The sequence below is a fragment of the Mesoplodon bidens genome (genome assembly GCF_964165515.1).
Source record: "Mesoplodon bidens genome assembly, chromosome: X".
NCBI classification, from domain to species: Eukaryota; Metazoa; Chordata; class Mammalia; order Artiodactyla; family Ziphiidae; genus Mesoplodon; species Mesoplodon bidens.
The window spans coordinates 28397449-28414100 of NC_138163.1; the positions used below are offsets into that span (position 1 = coordinate 28397449).

At 40.0% G+C, this 16652-nt stretch overlaps 1 protein-coding gene across 4 annotated transcripts in view; it reads right to left on the minus strand.

Moving 5' to 3' along the window:
* Positions 1-1250: 1250 nt before the first annotated feature.
* SLC25A14 (solute carrier family 25 member 14) overlaps positions 1251-16652 on the minus strand; it is a gene marked incomplete at its 5' end in the record, with an annotated part of 36604 nt that continues 21202 nt past the window's right edge. For all 4 annotated transcript variants that reach the window (XM_081221826.1, XM_081221828.1, XM_081221827.1 and 1 more), the window contains 2 exons: positions 1251-1781; positions 2771-2851. In XM_081221826.1, coding sequence (XP_081077952.1) covers positions 1740-1781; positions 2771-2851 — 123 coding nt within the window. In that variant the 3' untranslated portion in view covers positions 1251-1739. The remainder of the gene's footprint in view (positions 1782-2770; positions 2852-16652) is intronic.

The following is a 16652-nucleotide window of genomic DNA, read 5'->3' on the forward strand; positions in this document are numbered from 1 at the left end:
TGTGCGGGCTTCTCATTGTGGTGGCTTCTCTTGTTGCAGAGCATGGGCTCTAGGCACGTGGGCTTCAGTAGTTGTGGCGCGTGGGCTCAGTAGTTGTGGCGCACAGGCTTAGTTGCTCCACGGCATATGGGATCTTCCTGGACCAGGGCTTGAACCCGTGTCCCCTGCATTGGCAGGCGGATTCTTAACCACTGCGCCACCAGGGAAGCCCTGCACCAGGGCTTAGTTGCAGCACGTGGGCTCTTAGTTGTGGCATATGGATTTCTTAGTTGTGGCATGCATGCGGGATCTAGTTCCCCGACCAGGGATCGAACCCAGGCCCCCTGCATTGGGAGGGCAGAGCCTTAGCCACTGGACTACCAGGGAAGCCCCTAGCTCATGTTTCTTTACAAGTGCTTCTCAAAGTGTAATCTAAGGATCACCCTCCATCAAGTGCCTATGACAAAAGCAAATGCCTTTGCCCCAAATAAGGTTAGGATCTCAGGTGACAGGATGCAAGAATCTACATTTTCACAAGATCTCCAGGTGATTCTGCCTCAGGTGGTATTTGAAAACCATAACCCTTTATTTCAGCCACGCTGAAATTTCCCCCATTCCCCTGCCTGGAATGTCCTTCCCTGCCTTATCTATCTGGTAACATCTGCTTTTTAGCACAACTGTCACCTCCATTATGAAGCCTTTGGCCAATCCCCTAGGTACTTGGCTGTTCCCTCCTCTGTGCTTCTTAGTTCATCTCTCACACAGTACTTAGTAACTACTGTACTGTACTTAGTACCTACTTACATGTCTGTTTCTCCTACTATAATGTGACCTTGAAATCAGGGACTATGTTTTAATTTATTTTTACATACCCAGCATCTAAGACATAATAGATAACAATAAATGTTTGTTGAACAAATGAATGAACGGATAAAGATGAAGGACTAAATTATTCATCTCACAAATATTTGAGTGCCTACAATGTGGTAGGCACTATTATGGTACAAGAAAGTAGCCAGAAATTTTTGCCTGTAAGACAATTAGAACCCTGTGTCCAGGGTTCTATTTTAAGCCTCTTTCAGCATTTTATCTGTGGAAACTTCCAAATAAGCCCCTTGTTTGTTTATTCATTCTTTAGGATAGAACCACTTGTCTGATGTTTACAAGTGGCATTATGACAATGAATGGCGATGGGAAAGCACAATGTACTTAGTCTATTCCCATAAATGTGCTTTGGGAGTCCACACTCAACTTCATAGTCACCTTCTCTTTATTGCTTTCTGGAGAATATAATATAAATTAAAGATTTGGCAAATGAGAAAACAGTAAATGAAGACAAAGCCAAAGTTATTCTGCCAATAAATACTTTAATGAGAACCGAGGTCTGTAACATAAATAGCAGTAATTGCCCTGGCCTATGCCTTCTGCTCTAGCCCAAGTCTGGGGCTAACAAACTACATTTAACCCACATTTGAAGAGAAGGTCATTTTTAGTGTCATCTATCAGTATCCATCTTCACAGAAGATACCAATCTGGGGCCAGAGTCTCAATGTTAATACTTCCTCTCAGGGAAAAGTTCACATGGCAACACAAACACATGAGCAATTTTGAACCATCCTATCGTTCTTCCATCAGGAGGGCCTTGGGAGACCAGTGGTTCAGTAAACACTTACAACTTTGTCAAAATACATTAGAACACAGAAAAAGTGAAAAGAAGAGTAGAAAGGTTGGCAGGGCTTGACTCACATATAATTCAGTCCTTAGATTTGAAGCCTCTTGAGCTGCTCGTATGTAATAAAAAACTGAAGAGTAAGTCATGGAAGATCACTGGGATGATACTGAAAATCAAACCCGGTTCTAAAATTGTGCATTGCATTCTCTTAAATTGAGGTACTTAGTCTGTGCTATTCTAAGTTGCATTTGCTTAAAAGTCTTTTTTAAAACAATATCTGGCAAATCAAGCATGTGTTGAGTGCCCACCATGTGCCAATTTTGATTGTTGGCATTTAGCAATATAAACATATTAAAATTCTAACATATTTATATTCTTCAGGGGCAAACAGGCCACACACATACACACACACACACACACACACATACACAAATATCCAAGAACATCAACGACATATAATTCAGTGCTAGAGTAACTGTTGCAGACATTAGGCAATCAGAGGAATCCCAAGGAGAGAGGGAGATACCATCTCCCTTAACCTATAGACTCCACAAGGGCAAGGATTACTTTTCAACCCTGAAGTGCTCACCACTGTACAAACACCACCACAGACACTATCCAACTCATGGCTCTGCCCATATGAGGCACTCAAACACAGCTAAAGGAAGGAGGGTCATCCATGAGGAAACAGCCCTGCTTCGCTCTGGATTCTTTTGCTCTATGAGTGTTTTCTGTCTTATTATTTCCCCAGCTATTTTAGTCATACACTTAGGGGTAGGAAATATGGACTACCTCAGCATGGACCTTCCTGTGGACATCTCCTAGCAGGGTTTCCCAAAACTTCCTAGCCCCTTCCAGATTTGGCTGTGTTTGTTGTTGTTGTTTGTTTTAAAGAGGAAAAGAAACTTTGCAATTTCTTTTCTAATCCCTTTAGTTTGTATTAGACTCCAACTGAAAGCCATTTCTGTACTTAGTTCCACCCGCAGTGGTCACCATTAGAATGCTTGAGTAGATTCTCACTTGCCTAAAGGTTTCAATAATCAAATTTTCCTTCCTATAGACTAGAATTACCTGGGAGCCTGAAGCATGTACTTTCATTCTCATGTTCCAAAAGGATACAATGATGTTCCAGGGTCCAAGTCGAAGCCAGTTTGGCCAAAATCCTTTATAGAGTGCAAAAAAGCCCTCATGTTTCCACATCTGGGGGAAAGATATAATAAAAAAATAAGAGTGAATTCTCCTTACACTTTACATCTGACAATTATTTTTATTTTAGTACTCATCTTCCATGCCCCTCCCCAACAACTTAGGATCCATGAATGGTCCTTTTTCTAAAGACATACATTTTGTGTTCTAAATCCACCCACCCACTCATTCAACAAATATTTACTAAGGACCTACAATATGCAAAGTACTCTTCTCCATGTTGGGATAATAGTAATAATAGTAAACAAGAGAGAAAGTGTTTGTGGTAGCCAGCCTCCAAGATGGCCCCCGATGAAAGCCAACTCCAGTTATTCACACCCTTATGTAGTCCCTCCCACAACATATCAGGATTGGTCTGTGTCACCAATAGAGTATGGCAGTAGTGAACGTACGTCACCGCCAATGCTATGCTATAAAAGACGTTTTGTATATAATAAGGCTTTGCCTTGTTCTGTCTTTGATCGTTTACTCTGGAGGAAGCCAGCTGCCATGTGATGAAGAGAAGCCCATGTGGTGAGAGACTAAGCCCTCCAGCCAATAGCCAGAGAGGAACAAAGCCTTCCTGCTGACAACTACATGAGTGATCCTTGAAGCAGATGTCCCAGCCCCAGTCAAGCCTTCAGATGATTATAACCCTAGCTGACATCTGGACTATTACCTCATGAGAGAGCCTAAGCTGAAATCATTCAGCTAAGCTGCTTCTGAATTCCTAACCCACAGAAATTGTGACATAATAAATGCATGTTGTATTAAGGCACTGAGTTTTGGAGTAATTTGTTACACAGGCACAGATAACATACATTCCCTGTCCTCATGGAGTGCATACTCTAGTGGAGCTGACAAACGAATACATAAATTGATATATATTATATTCACAAATAATAAGTACTAATAAGACAACTAAAGCAGAGTAGGGGAAGAGGAGTTGGGCAAGTCACTGTCCTTCTCTGAATCTGTTTCATCACTGTAAATTCTGTGTATGTAATGCCATGGATGACCTCATGTGAATGACCAGAGGATTAGATAAGGAATAGTGTAAAATGCTTTGAGTTTAAGTTTTCTGTTTTATACAGTGGAGGTCCTACATACGCCAACTGAGTGGTTATTAGAATTAAATGACACAGAGATTGGTTCAAGATGGCGGAGTAGAAGGATATGCGCTCACTCCCTCTTGCGAAAGCACCGGAATCACAACTAACTGCTGAACAATCAGACAGGAGACACTGGAACTCACTAAAAAAGATACCCCACATCCAAAGACAAAGGAGAAGCTGCAATAAGATGGTAGGAGGGGTGCAATCACAATAAAATCAAATCCCATAACTGTTGGATGGGTAACTCACAAACTGGAGAACATGTATATCACATAAGTCCACCCACTGGAGTGAAGGTTCTGAGCCCCATGTCAGTTCCCAACCTGGGGATCTGGCAATGGGAGGAGGAATTCCTAGAGAATCAGACTTTGAAGGCTAGCGGGATTTGATTGCAGGATTTCGACAGGACTGGGGGAAACACAGAGACTCCCCTCTTGGAGGGCACACACAAAGTAGTGTGTGCATCAGGACCCAGGGGAAGGAGCAGTGACCCCATAGGAGACTGAACCAGACCTACCTGCTACTGTTGGAGGGTCTCCTGCAGAGGCGGGGGGTGGCTGTGGCTCACCGTGGGGACAAGGACACTGGCAGCAGAACTTCTGGGAATTACTCCTTGGCGTGAGCCCTCCCAGAGTCCACCATTAGCCCAACCAAAGAGTCGGGTAGCCTCCAGTGCTGGGTTGACTCAGGCCAAACAACCAACAAGGAGGGAACCCAGCCCCACCCATCAGCAGACAAGCAGATTAAAGTTTTACTGAGCTCTGCCCACCAGAGGAACAGCCAGCTCTAGCCACCACCAATCCCTCCCATCAGGAAGCTTGCACAAGCCTCTTAGATAGCCTCATCTACCAGAGGGCAGACAGTAGAAGCAAGAAGATCTACAATTCTGCAGCCTGTGGAAGGAAAATCACATTCACAGAAAGACAGACAAAATGAAAAGGCAGAGGACTTTGTACCAGATGAAGGAATAAGATAAAACCCCAGAAAAACAACTAAAAGAAGTGGAGATAGGCAACCTTCCAGAAAAAGAATTCAGAATAATGATAGTGAAGATGATCCAGGACCTTGGAAAAAGAATGGAGGCAAAGATTGAGAAGATGCAAGAAAGGTTTAACAAAGACCTAGAAGAATTAAAGAACAAACAGACAGAGATGAACAATACAATAACTGAAATGAAAAATACACTAGAAGGAATCAATAGCAGAATAACTGAGGCAGAAGAATGGATAAGTGACCTAGAAGACAGAAATGGTGGAATTCACTGATGTGGACCAGAATAAAGAAAAAAGAATGAAAAGAAATGAAGACAGCCTAAGAGACTTCTGAGACAACATTAAACACAACATTTGCATTATAGGGGTCCCAGAAGGAGAAGAGAGAGAGAAAGGACCCGAGAAAATATTTGAAGAGATTATAGTTGAAAAATTCCCTAACATGGGAAAGGAAATAGCCACTCAAGTCCAGGAAGCGCAGAGAGTCCCAGGCAGGATACACCCAAGGAGAAACACGCAGAGACACATAATAATCAAATTGAAAAAAATAAAGACACACAAAACTTATTGAAAGCAACAAGGAAAAAACGACAAATAACATACAAGGGAACTCCCATAAGGTTAACAGCTGATTTCTCAGCAGAATCTCCACAAGCCAGAAGGGACTGGCACCATATATTTAAACTGATGAAAGGGAAGAAGAACCTACAATCAAGGTTACTCTACCTGGCAAGGATCTCATTTGTATTTGATGGAGACATCAAAAGCTTTACAGACAAGCAAAAGCTAAGAGAATTCAGCATCACCAAACCAGTTCTACAACAAATGCTAAAGGAACTTCTCTAAGAGGGAAACACAATAGAAGAAAAGGACCTAAAAAACGAACTCATATAGCACAGGGAGATCAGCTTGGTGCTTTGAGAACACGTAGAGGGGTGGGATAGTAAGGGTGGGAGGGAGACGCAGGTGGGAGGGAGACGCATGAGGGAGGAGATACGGGGATATATGTATATGTATAGGTAATTCATTTTGTTATAAATCAAACCAACACCATTGTAAAGTAATTTTACTCCAATAAAGATGTTTAAAAAAAACCCAAACCACTAACAATTAAGAAAATGGTAATAGGAACATACATATTGATAATTACCTTAAACCTGAATCGATTAAATGCTCCAACCTAAAGACACAGGCTAGCTGAATGGATACAAAAACAAGACCCATATACATGCTGTCTACAAGAGACCCACTTCAGACCTAGGGACAAATACAGACTGAAACTGAGGAGATGGAATAAGATATTCCATGCAAATGGAAATCAAAAGAAAGCTGGAGTAGCAATACTCATATCAGATAAAATAGACTTTAAAATAAAGAATGTTACAAGAGACAAGGAAGGACACTACATAATGATCAAGGGATCAATCCAAGAAGAAGATATAACAATTATAAATATCTATGCACCGAACATAGGAGCACCTCAATACATAAGGCAACTGCTAACAGCTATAAAAGAGGAAATCGACAGTAACACAATCATAGTGGGGGACTTTAACACCTCACTTACACCAATGGACAGATCATCCAGACAGAAAATTAATAAGGAAACGCAAGCTTTAAATGACACAACAGACCGGATAAGTTTAATTGATATTTATAGGACATTCCATCCAAAAACAGCAGATTACACTCTCTTCTCAACTGCACATGGAACATTCTGAAGAATAGATCACATCCTGGGTCACAAATCAAGCCTCGGTAAATTTAAGAAAATTGAAATCATATCAAGCATCTTTTCCGACCACAACACTATGAGATTAGAAATCAATGACAGGGAAAAAAACGTAAAAAACACAAACACATGGAGGCTAAACAATATGTTACTAAATAACCAAGAGATCACTGAAGAAATCAAAGAGGAAATAAAAAAAAATACCTAGAAACAAATGACAAGGATAACACGATGACCCAAAACCTATGGGATGCAGCAAAGCAGATCTAACAGGGAAGTTTATAGCAATACAATCCTACCTCAAGAAACAAGAAAAATCTCAAATAAACAACCTAAACTTACACCTAAAGCAATTAGAGACAGAAGAACAAAAAACCCCTAAAGTTAGCAGAAGGAAAGAAATCATAAAGATCAGATCAGAAATAAATAAAAAAGAAATGAAGGAAACAATAGTAAAGATCAATAAAACTAAAAGCTGGTTCTTTGAGATGCTAAACAAAATTGATAAACCTTTAGCCAGACTCATCAAGAAAAAGGGAGAGGACTCAAATCAGTAGAATTAGAAATGAAAAAGGAGAAGTTACAATGGACACCGCAGAAATACAAAGCATCATAAGAGACTACTACAAGCAACTCTATGCCAATAAAATGGACAACCTGGAAGAAATGGACAAATTCTTAGAAAGGTATCACCTTCCAAGACTGAACCAGGAAGAAGCAGAAAATATGAACAGACCAATCACAAGCAATGAAATTGAAACTGTGATTAAACATCTTCCAACAAAGAAAAGTCCAGGACCAGATGGCTTCACAGGTGAATTCTATCAAACATTTAGAGAAGAGCTAACACCCATCCTTCTCAAACTCTTCCAAAACACAGCAGAGGGAGGAACACTCCCAAACTCATTCTATGAGGCCACCATCACCCTGATATCCAAACCAGACAAAAATACTATAAAAAAAGAAAAATTACAGACCAATATCACTCATGAATATAGATGCAAAAATCCTCAACAAAATACTAACAAACAGAATCCAACAGCACATTTAAAGGATCATACACCATGATCAAGTGGGATTTATCCCAGGGATGCAAGGATTCTTCAATATATGGAAATCAATCAATATGATACACCATATTATCAAACTGAAAAATAAAATCCATATGATCATCTCAATAGATGCAGAAAAGCTTCTGACAAAATTCAACACCCGTTTTTGATAAAAACTTTCCAGAAAGTGGGCACAGAGGGAACCAACCTCAACATAATAAAGGCCATATATGACAAACCCACAGCAAAGATCATTCTCAATGGTGAAAAACTGAAAGCATTTCCTCTAAGATCAGGAACAAGAAAGGGATGTACACTCTCGCCACTTTTTTTTTTGCAGGACTTGGGCCTCTCATGGTTGTGGCCTCACCTGTTGCGGAGCACAGGCTCCGGACGCACAGGCTCAGCGGCCATGGCTCACGGGCCCAGCCGCTCGGCGGCATGTGGGATCTTCCTGGACCAGGGCACGAACCCGTGTCCCCTGCATTGGCAGGCGGACTCTCAACACTGCGCCACGAGGGAAGCCCCCGCCACTATTATTCAATACAGTTTTGGACGTCCTAGCCACGGCAGTCAGAGAAGAAAAAATAAAAGGAATACAAATTGGAAAAGAAGAAGTAAAACTGTCACTGCTTGTAGATGACGATACTATACATACAGAATCCTAAAGATGCCACCAGAAAACTACTAGAGCTAATCAATGAATCTGGTAAAGTTGCAGGATACAAAATGAATGCACAGAAATCTCTTGCATTCCTATACACTAATGAAAAATATGAAAGATTTTATCTCTGAAAGAGAAATTAAGGAAATTAAGGAAACATTCCCATAAATCACAGCAACAAAAATTATAAAATACCTAGGAATAAACCTACCTAAGGAGACAAAAACCTATATGCAGAAAACTATAAGACACTGGTGAAAGAAATTAAAGATGATACCAACAGATGGAGAGATATACCATGTTCTTGGATTGGAAGAATCAATATTGTGAAAATGACTATACTACCCAAAGCAATCTACAGATTCAATGCAATCCACATCAAGTTACCAATGGCATTTTTTACAGAACTACAACAAAAAAATCTTAAAATTTGTATGGAGACACAAAAGACCCCGTATAGCCAAAGCAGTCTTGAGGGAAAAAAATGGAGCTGGAGGAACCAGACTCCCTGACTTCAGACTATACTACAAACCTAGAGTAATCAAGACAATATGGTACTAGCACAAAAACAGAAATATAGATCAATGTAACAGGATAGAAACCCCAGAGATAAACCCATGCACCTATGGTCAACTAATTTATGACAAAGGACGCAAGGATATACAGTGGAGAAAAGACGGTTTCTTCAATAAGTGGGGCTGGGAAAACTGGAAAGCTATATGCAAAAGAAGGAAATTAGAACACTCCCTAACACCATACACAAAAGTAAACTCAAAATGGATTAGAGAGCTAAATGTAAGACCGGACACTATAAAACTCTTAGAGGAAAACATAGGAAGAACACTCTTTGACATAAATCACAGCAAGATCGTTTTTGATCCATCTCCTAGAGTAATGGAAATAAAAACAAAAATAAACAAATGGGACTTAATGAAACAAAAGCTTTGGCACAGCAAAGGAAACTACAAACAAGACGAAAAGACCACCCTCAGAATGGGAGAAAATATTTGCAAACAAATCAACGGACAAAGCCTTAATCTCCAAAATATATAAACAGTTCATGCAGCTCAATATTAAAAAACAAACAACTCAATCCAAAAATGGGCAGAAGACCTATACAGACATTTCTCCAAAGAAGACATACAGATCTCCAAGAAGCACATGAAAAGGTGCTAACATCACTAATTATTAGAGAAATGCAAATCAAAACTACAATGAGGTATCACCTCACACCATTTAGAATGGGCATCATCAGAAAATCTACCAACAACAAATGCTGGAGATGGTGTGGAGAAAAGGGAACCCTCTTGCACTGTTGGTGGGAATGTAAATCGATACAGCCACTATGGAGAACAGTATGGCGGTTCCTTTAAAAACTAAAAATAGAACTACCGTATGACCCAGCAATCCCACTACTAGGCATATACCCTGAGAAAACCATAATTCAAAAAGAGTCATGTACCAAAATGTTCATTGCAGCTCTATTCACAATAGCCCAGAGATGGAAACAACCTAAGTGTCCATCATCGGATGAATGGATAAAGAAGATGTGGCACATATATACAATGGAATATTACTCAGCCATAAAAAGAAACGAAACTGAGCTATTTGTAATGAGGTGGATAGACCTAGAGTCTGCCATACAGAGTGAAGTAAGTCAGAAAGAGAAAGACAAATACCGTATGCTAACACATATATATGGAATTTAAGAAAAAAAATGTCATGAAGAACCTAGGGGTAAAACAGGAACAAAGACACAGACCTACTTGAGAATGGACTTGAGGATATGGGGAGGGGGAAGGGTAAGCTGTGACAAAGCGAGAGAGAGGCATGGACATATATACAGTACCAAACGTAAGGTAGATAGATAGTGGGAAGCAGCCGCATAGCACAGGGAGATCAGCTCAGTGCTTTGTGACCTCCTGGAGGGGTGGGATAGGGAGGGTGGGAGGGAGGGAGACGCAAGAGGGAAGGGATATGGGAACAGATGTATATGTATGACTGATTCACTTTGTTATAAAGCAGAAACTAAAAAAAAAACAAAACAAAAACAAAAAGACACATGCACCCCAGTGTTCATTGCAGCACTATTTACAATAGCCAGGTCATAGAAGCAACCTAAATGCCCATCAACAGATGAATGGATAAAGAAGTTTTGGTACATATATACAATGGAATATTACTCAGCCATAAAAAGGAACGAAATTGGGTCATTTGTAGAGACGTGGATGGATCTAGAGACGGTCATACAGAGTCAAGTAAGTCAGAAAGAGAAAAACAAATATCGTATATTAACGCATATATGTGGAATCTAGAGAAATGGTACAGATGAGCTGGTTTGCAGGACAGAAATAGAGACACAGATGTAGAGAACACATGTATGGACACCAAGGGGGGAAAGTGGCAGGGGGTGGTGGTGGTGGTGGTGTGATGAATTGGGCGATTGGGATTGACATGTGTACACTGATGTGTATAAAATTGATGACTAATAAGAACCGGCTGTATAAAAAAATAAATAAAATTCAAAAACAAAATAATTAAATGACAAATAATGCATACCAAAGGTCATAAATTGATGATGTGTATTGAATTCCACTAACAGAAACAGTTCCTGTTTAATGCATAAATATCTATTAAGTAACTCCTGTGTTAGGCATTGTATTCTACATTGAAAAAAATGTTATTTTGCCTTCCCACTGGTGAAGTGAAACCCACCACTATACTAAAAAATGAATATATTTGGATAAGACAACAATATGAGAATCCAGACTTCTAAATATCCCTTATCCCATCCTATAGATTAAGAACACTCAATATGATTATCCTTATTAATCATTTTTAAAGCAAATAGTAACATAATAAGGGCACTATTTATGCAAACATAGTGGTAATATGCTTGCCCCAATGGATCATCAGCAAATGCTATAGGTCTCAGACCAAAATTGATGTTGGAAAATTGTGAAAATCAACCAAAATAAATCCTGTATACAGATAACCTAGAATCATAGACTGCTAAGATAAGGCACCTGAGAGATACAACCCAACCCCATCACCTCTTACCTGGAACTGGTCTACAATCTCCACCAAGAAGCCAAAGCAATCTTTTAAAATTATAAATCAGATAGTCACTTTCCTGTTTAAAGCTCTCCAATGAATTCCTGGTGGATTTCATTCTAACTGCAAATTTTCTTTAATGACCTACATGATTTATCCCCTGCCTCTCTCTCCAGTTTCATTTCCTACTACTTTTTCCTTCATTCATCACATGCAGCCATACCAGCCTTGTTTTTAACCCTTGAACATGTGCAACTCATTCCCAACTCAGGGCCTTTGTACCCACTCCCTCTTTCTGAAATGCTTTTCTCTCAGATCTTCTCGTGGCCACCTTCTTCTCATCATTCAGACCCCTGCTCAAATGTCACCTCCTCAGAGCCTTTCCCTGGCCATCCTAGCTGAAGTATTTCCCCACCACTATCACCAAGTCATTATCTCATTATTCTGGGTTAGTTTCTTCATAGTATTTACTTCCATTTGAAGTTATACTGTCTACTGGACTTCCCTGGTGGTCCAGTGGTTAAGACTCCACACTCCCAATGCAGGGGGCACGGATTTTATCCCTGGTCGGGGAACTAAGATTCTGCATGCTGCACAGCGTGACCAAAAAAAGATTTGGAATAATGAAATTACAGTGTTTATTATCTGTGTGTTTGTTGTCTGTCTCCCTCAACTAGAATGTAATGTCCAGGAAAGCAGGGACCATGTTGGTCTTCTTTACCATTCTATCCCACCACGTAACACTGTCTGGCACAGTAAAGTCTCCACTAAATATTTGAATAAATATTTGTTGAGTAAATGAACACACAAACTTTTACACACACACACACACACACAGCCTCTAACACTCTCATGAGCCATATGAATCCTTGTAGAGCTCCAAAACAGGGACTAACTTCTTCCAAACATTAGAACTGGCATGCACACTTTTTGGCTTGAGGCAGTTGAGTGAAAACAAGCAAGAACTTCTGTAGATACACAGAGACAAGAGGCTACTTCATGAAGTTATACATATATTCAACAAATAATTTGCTGTGGATAAAGTGATAAACAAGATGCATATGGCCCTGCCTTCACGGAACTTAGAGTCTACTGGGCAGACAGCCATTAAAAGCAATTACAATTGACTCTTGAACAATGCAGGTGTTTAGGGGCACTGACCCTCCATGCAGTCAAAAGTCCTCGTATAACTTATTTTCAGCCCTCTACATCCACAGAGTCAACCAACCACAGGTTGTGCAGTACCGTAGTATTTACTCTTGAAAAAAATCTGCATATAAATGGACACATGCAGTTCAAACTCATGTTACTCAAGGGTCAACTATACAATAAAATGTAACAAATGTGATACAGCCATACCACAGAATATTACCCAACCATAAAAAGGAACAAAGTACAGGCATACCTCATTTTATTGCACTTCACTTTACTACACTTTGCAGATAGTGGATTTTTAACAAATTGAAGGTTTGTGGCAACCTTGCATGGAGCAAGTCTATCAGCACCATTTTTCCAACAGCACTTGCTCATTTTGTATCTCTCTGTCACTTTCGGTAATTCTCGTCATATTTCAAACTTTTTCATTGTATTAGATTTGTTATGGTGATCTGTAATCTTTGATGTTACTATTGCAAAGAAATGACTCACTGAAGGCTCAGATGATGGTTAACATTTTTTTAGCAAAACAAGGTATGTAAGTTGTTTTTTTTAAGACAAGACTATTGCACACTTCATAGACTACTGTATAGCGTAAACATAATTTTTACATGCACTGGGAAACCAAAAAGTTCATATGACTCGCTTTATTGTGACATTTGCTTTATTGCAGTGGTCTGGAAGCATACCTCTGAGGTATGCCTGTACTGATACATGCTACAGCATGGATGAACCTTGAAACATTATGATAAGTGAAATGAGCCAGTCAAAAAGCTCACATATTGCATGGTTCCATTTATATAAGATATCCAGAATAGGCAAATCTACAGAGATAAAAGTACATTAGTAGTTTCTTAGGGCGGGGAAGATAGGGCGGTAATAGCTAAAGGGCACAGGGTTTCTTTTTGAGGTCATGAAATTGTTCTAAAATTGACTGTGGTGATAATGGTTGCACGTATCTGTGAATATACCAAAGGCCTATTCACTCTGAATAGGTGAATTTTATGAATTTTATGAAGTTAAAAAACATCAAAAAAGATGTTTTAAATATATTAAATGCTATGACAGAGCAAGTATATAAAACTACATAGGGGCTTCCCTGGTGGCGCAGTGGTCAAGAGTCCGCCTGCCGATGCAGGGGACACAGGTTCATGCCCCAGTCTGGGAAGATCCCACATGCCGTGGAGCGACTGGGCCCATGAGCCATGGCCGCTGAGCCTGCACGTCCGGAGCCTGTGCTCCGCAACGGGAGAGGCCACAACAGTGAGAGGCCTGCATACCTCAAAAAAAAAAAAACAAACTACATACACATACACAGTTTAATAGTCAGGGAAGGCCTTTATGAAAAAATAATGCAATCTGAAGAATGAGTAGAAGCTAGCTGTCTAACAAAGTATATGGCATGGGTGAAAACTTGGGAATGAAAAAAAGTCTAGTACTAGAACTTGTTCAGTATGTCTGGAATACAGAATAAAGGTAGCAAAGATAAGGCTGTAGAGGTAAAAAGGGGTCAAATCATATGGACCTTGCATCAAAGAGAAGCCATTCAAGGGTTTTAATATAGAGGTAACAGGATGAGATTTGCAGCTGCTCATTTCTACATCAGAGATGAATGCATAATTCCATTCACCAAAGTGTTATGGCACTCCTATAGATAAAATAAAAAAGTATGATGACAATAAAGAGCAAAGTTGTTTTAAAGAATTTTAATGGCAAGTAAGTGAATGAGTGAGTAAATGTAAGTACTTAAAGGTTACTGTCAACATGAAAATATGTTTCTGACAATATCATACAGCATAGTGGTTACAAGTATAAACTCTGGAATCAAACAAACCCTGATTTAAATCCCAGATCTGCCACTTATTAGGTGTATAATCTTGGGTAAATACTTAGCTACTCTGAACCTGAGTTCTCTCCTGTATAAAATGGCAAAGATATTATCCACTCTATAGGGTTGCTGGGAGTTAAAGGATATACTCTAGTGTGTGGTACATAATAAGCATTCAATAAATGCTATTACTGTATTACTATACCCTCTATCACCTCTTAGGCAACCTTCTTGAAAGAGTATTTTATACTTGTCTACTTATCCTCACTTCCTATGTGTTTATCTGTCTCTTCCTATTAGAATTAAAATGTCATGAAAGCCAGGACTTTTTTGTTCACCAACCTAGAACAGTACCTAGCACAGAAGACACAAACATTTTTGTAATGAATGAATGAATGATTAAACACACTCTTCAATGAACAGCAATCTGACTTTTACAAACACCAATCCAGCAAACCTCCTCTAGAAAATATTAAATCCAGCAGACACTTTGCAGTCCTTATACTGGATCTCTCTATTCCATTTAGCATTAAATAACTGCTCATCCCTTCTTGAAGCTCATTACTCCCTTGGCTTCTATGACACTACTCCCTTGTAAGTTTCCTCGTATCTTCTGAACTGTTATCTTTTTTTTCTTCTTTCTCTCTCTTTTTTTTTTTTGGCCACACCACATGGCTTGTGGGATTTTAGTTCCCCAACAGTGGACTGAACCTGCACCCTCAGCAGTGAAAGCGCAGAGTCCTAACCACTAGACCACCAGGGAATTCCCTGAAGTGTTACCTTTTGGTGTCTCTCCTGGGTTCCTCGTCTGCCAAGCCCTTAAAAGTTGGTATTTCCCCAGAGTTCTTTCCTTGGCCCCCTCCTCCCTCTATACCAGTGACTGTCAAGTGGAAGGGTGAGCATGTCAGAAATAGAAAGGGGGTCTTTTGCCAAACTCTACTCCCCAGGGTATGAGAATCACTGCTTCTGTGAATCACTGTTAATGAATGGAAGGAGTTTTATAATACTCCAGTGCGCTAGGAAAGCAAAGAAGCTGTGAACTCCTCTACCTGCTCTCCTTGGCCTCCCCCTCCAGTTATGTAACACCTGTACACTACTGCTTCCCCAGGTTCTTATCTACACCCCTGAACTCTCCCCCAAGTTAAGACTAAGATATCCAAATATATTCACTGGGTGTTCCTCAAACTAAATATCCAAAACTGTGATGTCTCCCACAAAACCTGCTCTTCTTCCTGTAATGCCTCTGTCAATGAATGTCACTACATGGTCACCAAGGCCAAAAACTCGGAAGTTATCTTTGACACATTCTTTCTCCCACACCTCTCTACATCAAGTCAACAAAATCCTGTTGACTTTATCAACTAAATTATTCTCAACTCTATCCCCACTATTCATGCTCAAGTTCAGGCTCTCATCATCTCTTGCTCAGACTACTATAAGAGGCTTCTAATCAGTTTCCCTATCTCTAGGTCAGTTGTTCTCAAAGTGTGGTCCCAGACTAGCAGCATCAGTACTGCCTGGTAACTGGTTAGAAATGCAAATTCCCAGGTTCTTCTCCAAACTTATTGAATCAGAATCTGGCGATGGGGCCCAGCCACCTGAATTTTAACAAGCCTTCCAGGTGGTTCAGATGCATGTTAAAGTTTTAAGAACCACTGTTCCAGGCTTATCCCCTTAGATTAATGGTTTTCAACCTTGGGCGAACATTGCAATCACCTGAGGAGTTTTCAAAATACTGACAACCCGGCTCCCACCCCAGGCGTTCTGAGGTCATTGGTTTAAGGTGGGTGCAGAAGCTGTGAATGTTCCCCAGGTGACTGCAGTGTGCATCTAAGATTGAGAACAACTGTCTCCACAAAGCCAGCGTGATCTATTTAAAACGTAAATCTGACCTGATTAAAATCTTTCAATAGCTCCTCATCAAGTAAAAGAATAAGTCCAAGCATCTCAGCATAGCATTCAATATCCTTTATAACCTAACTAACCCTCAGCCACCAACATGAGGAAGGCACCACAGTGTGAAGAATGTTGGGTTGAAGCCAATGGTCTAAGTTGAAATCCCAGTTCTCCCACTTACTAGCTGTGAAACCTTGGACAGGTTAGTTAATCTCTTAGCACTTCAGTATGCTGTAATGGTGAGGATTAAATGAATGAATACATGTAAGTCTCATTAGGACAGTCCCCGATACACAGTAAAGCACTCAACAGATGTGAGTTACTATTA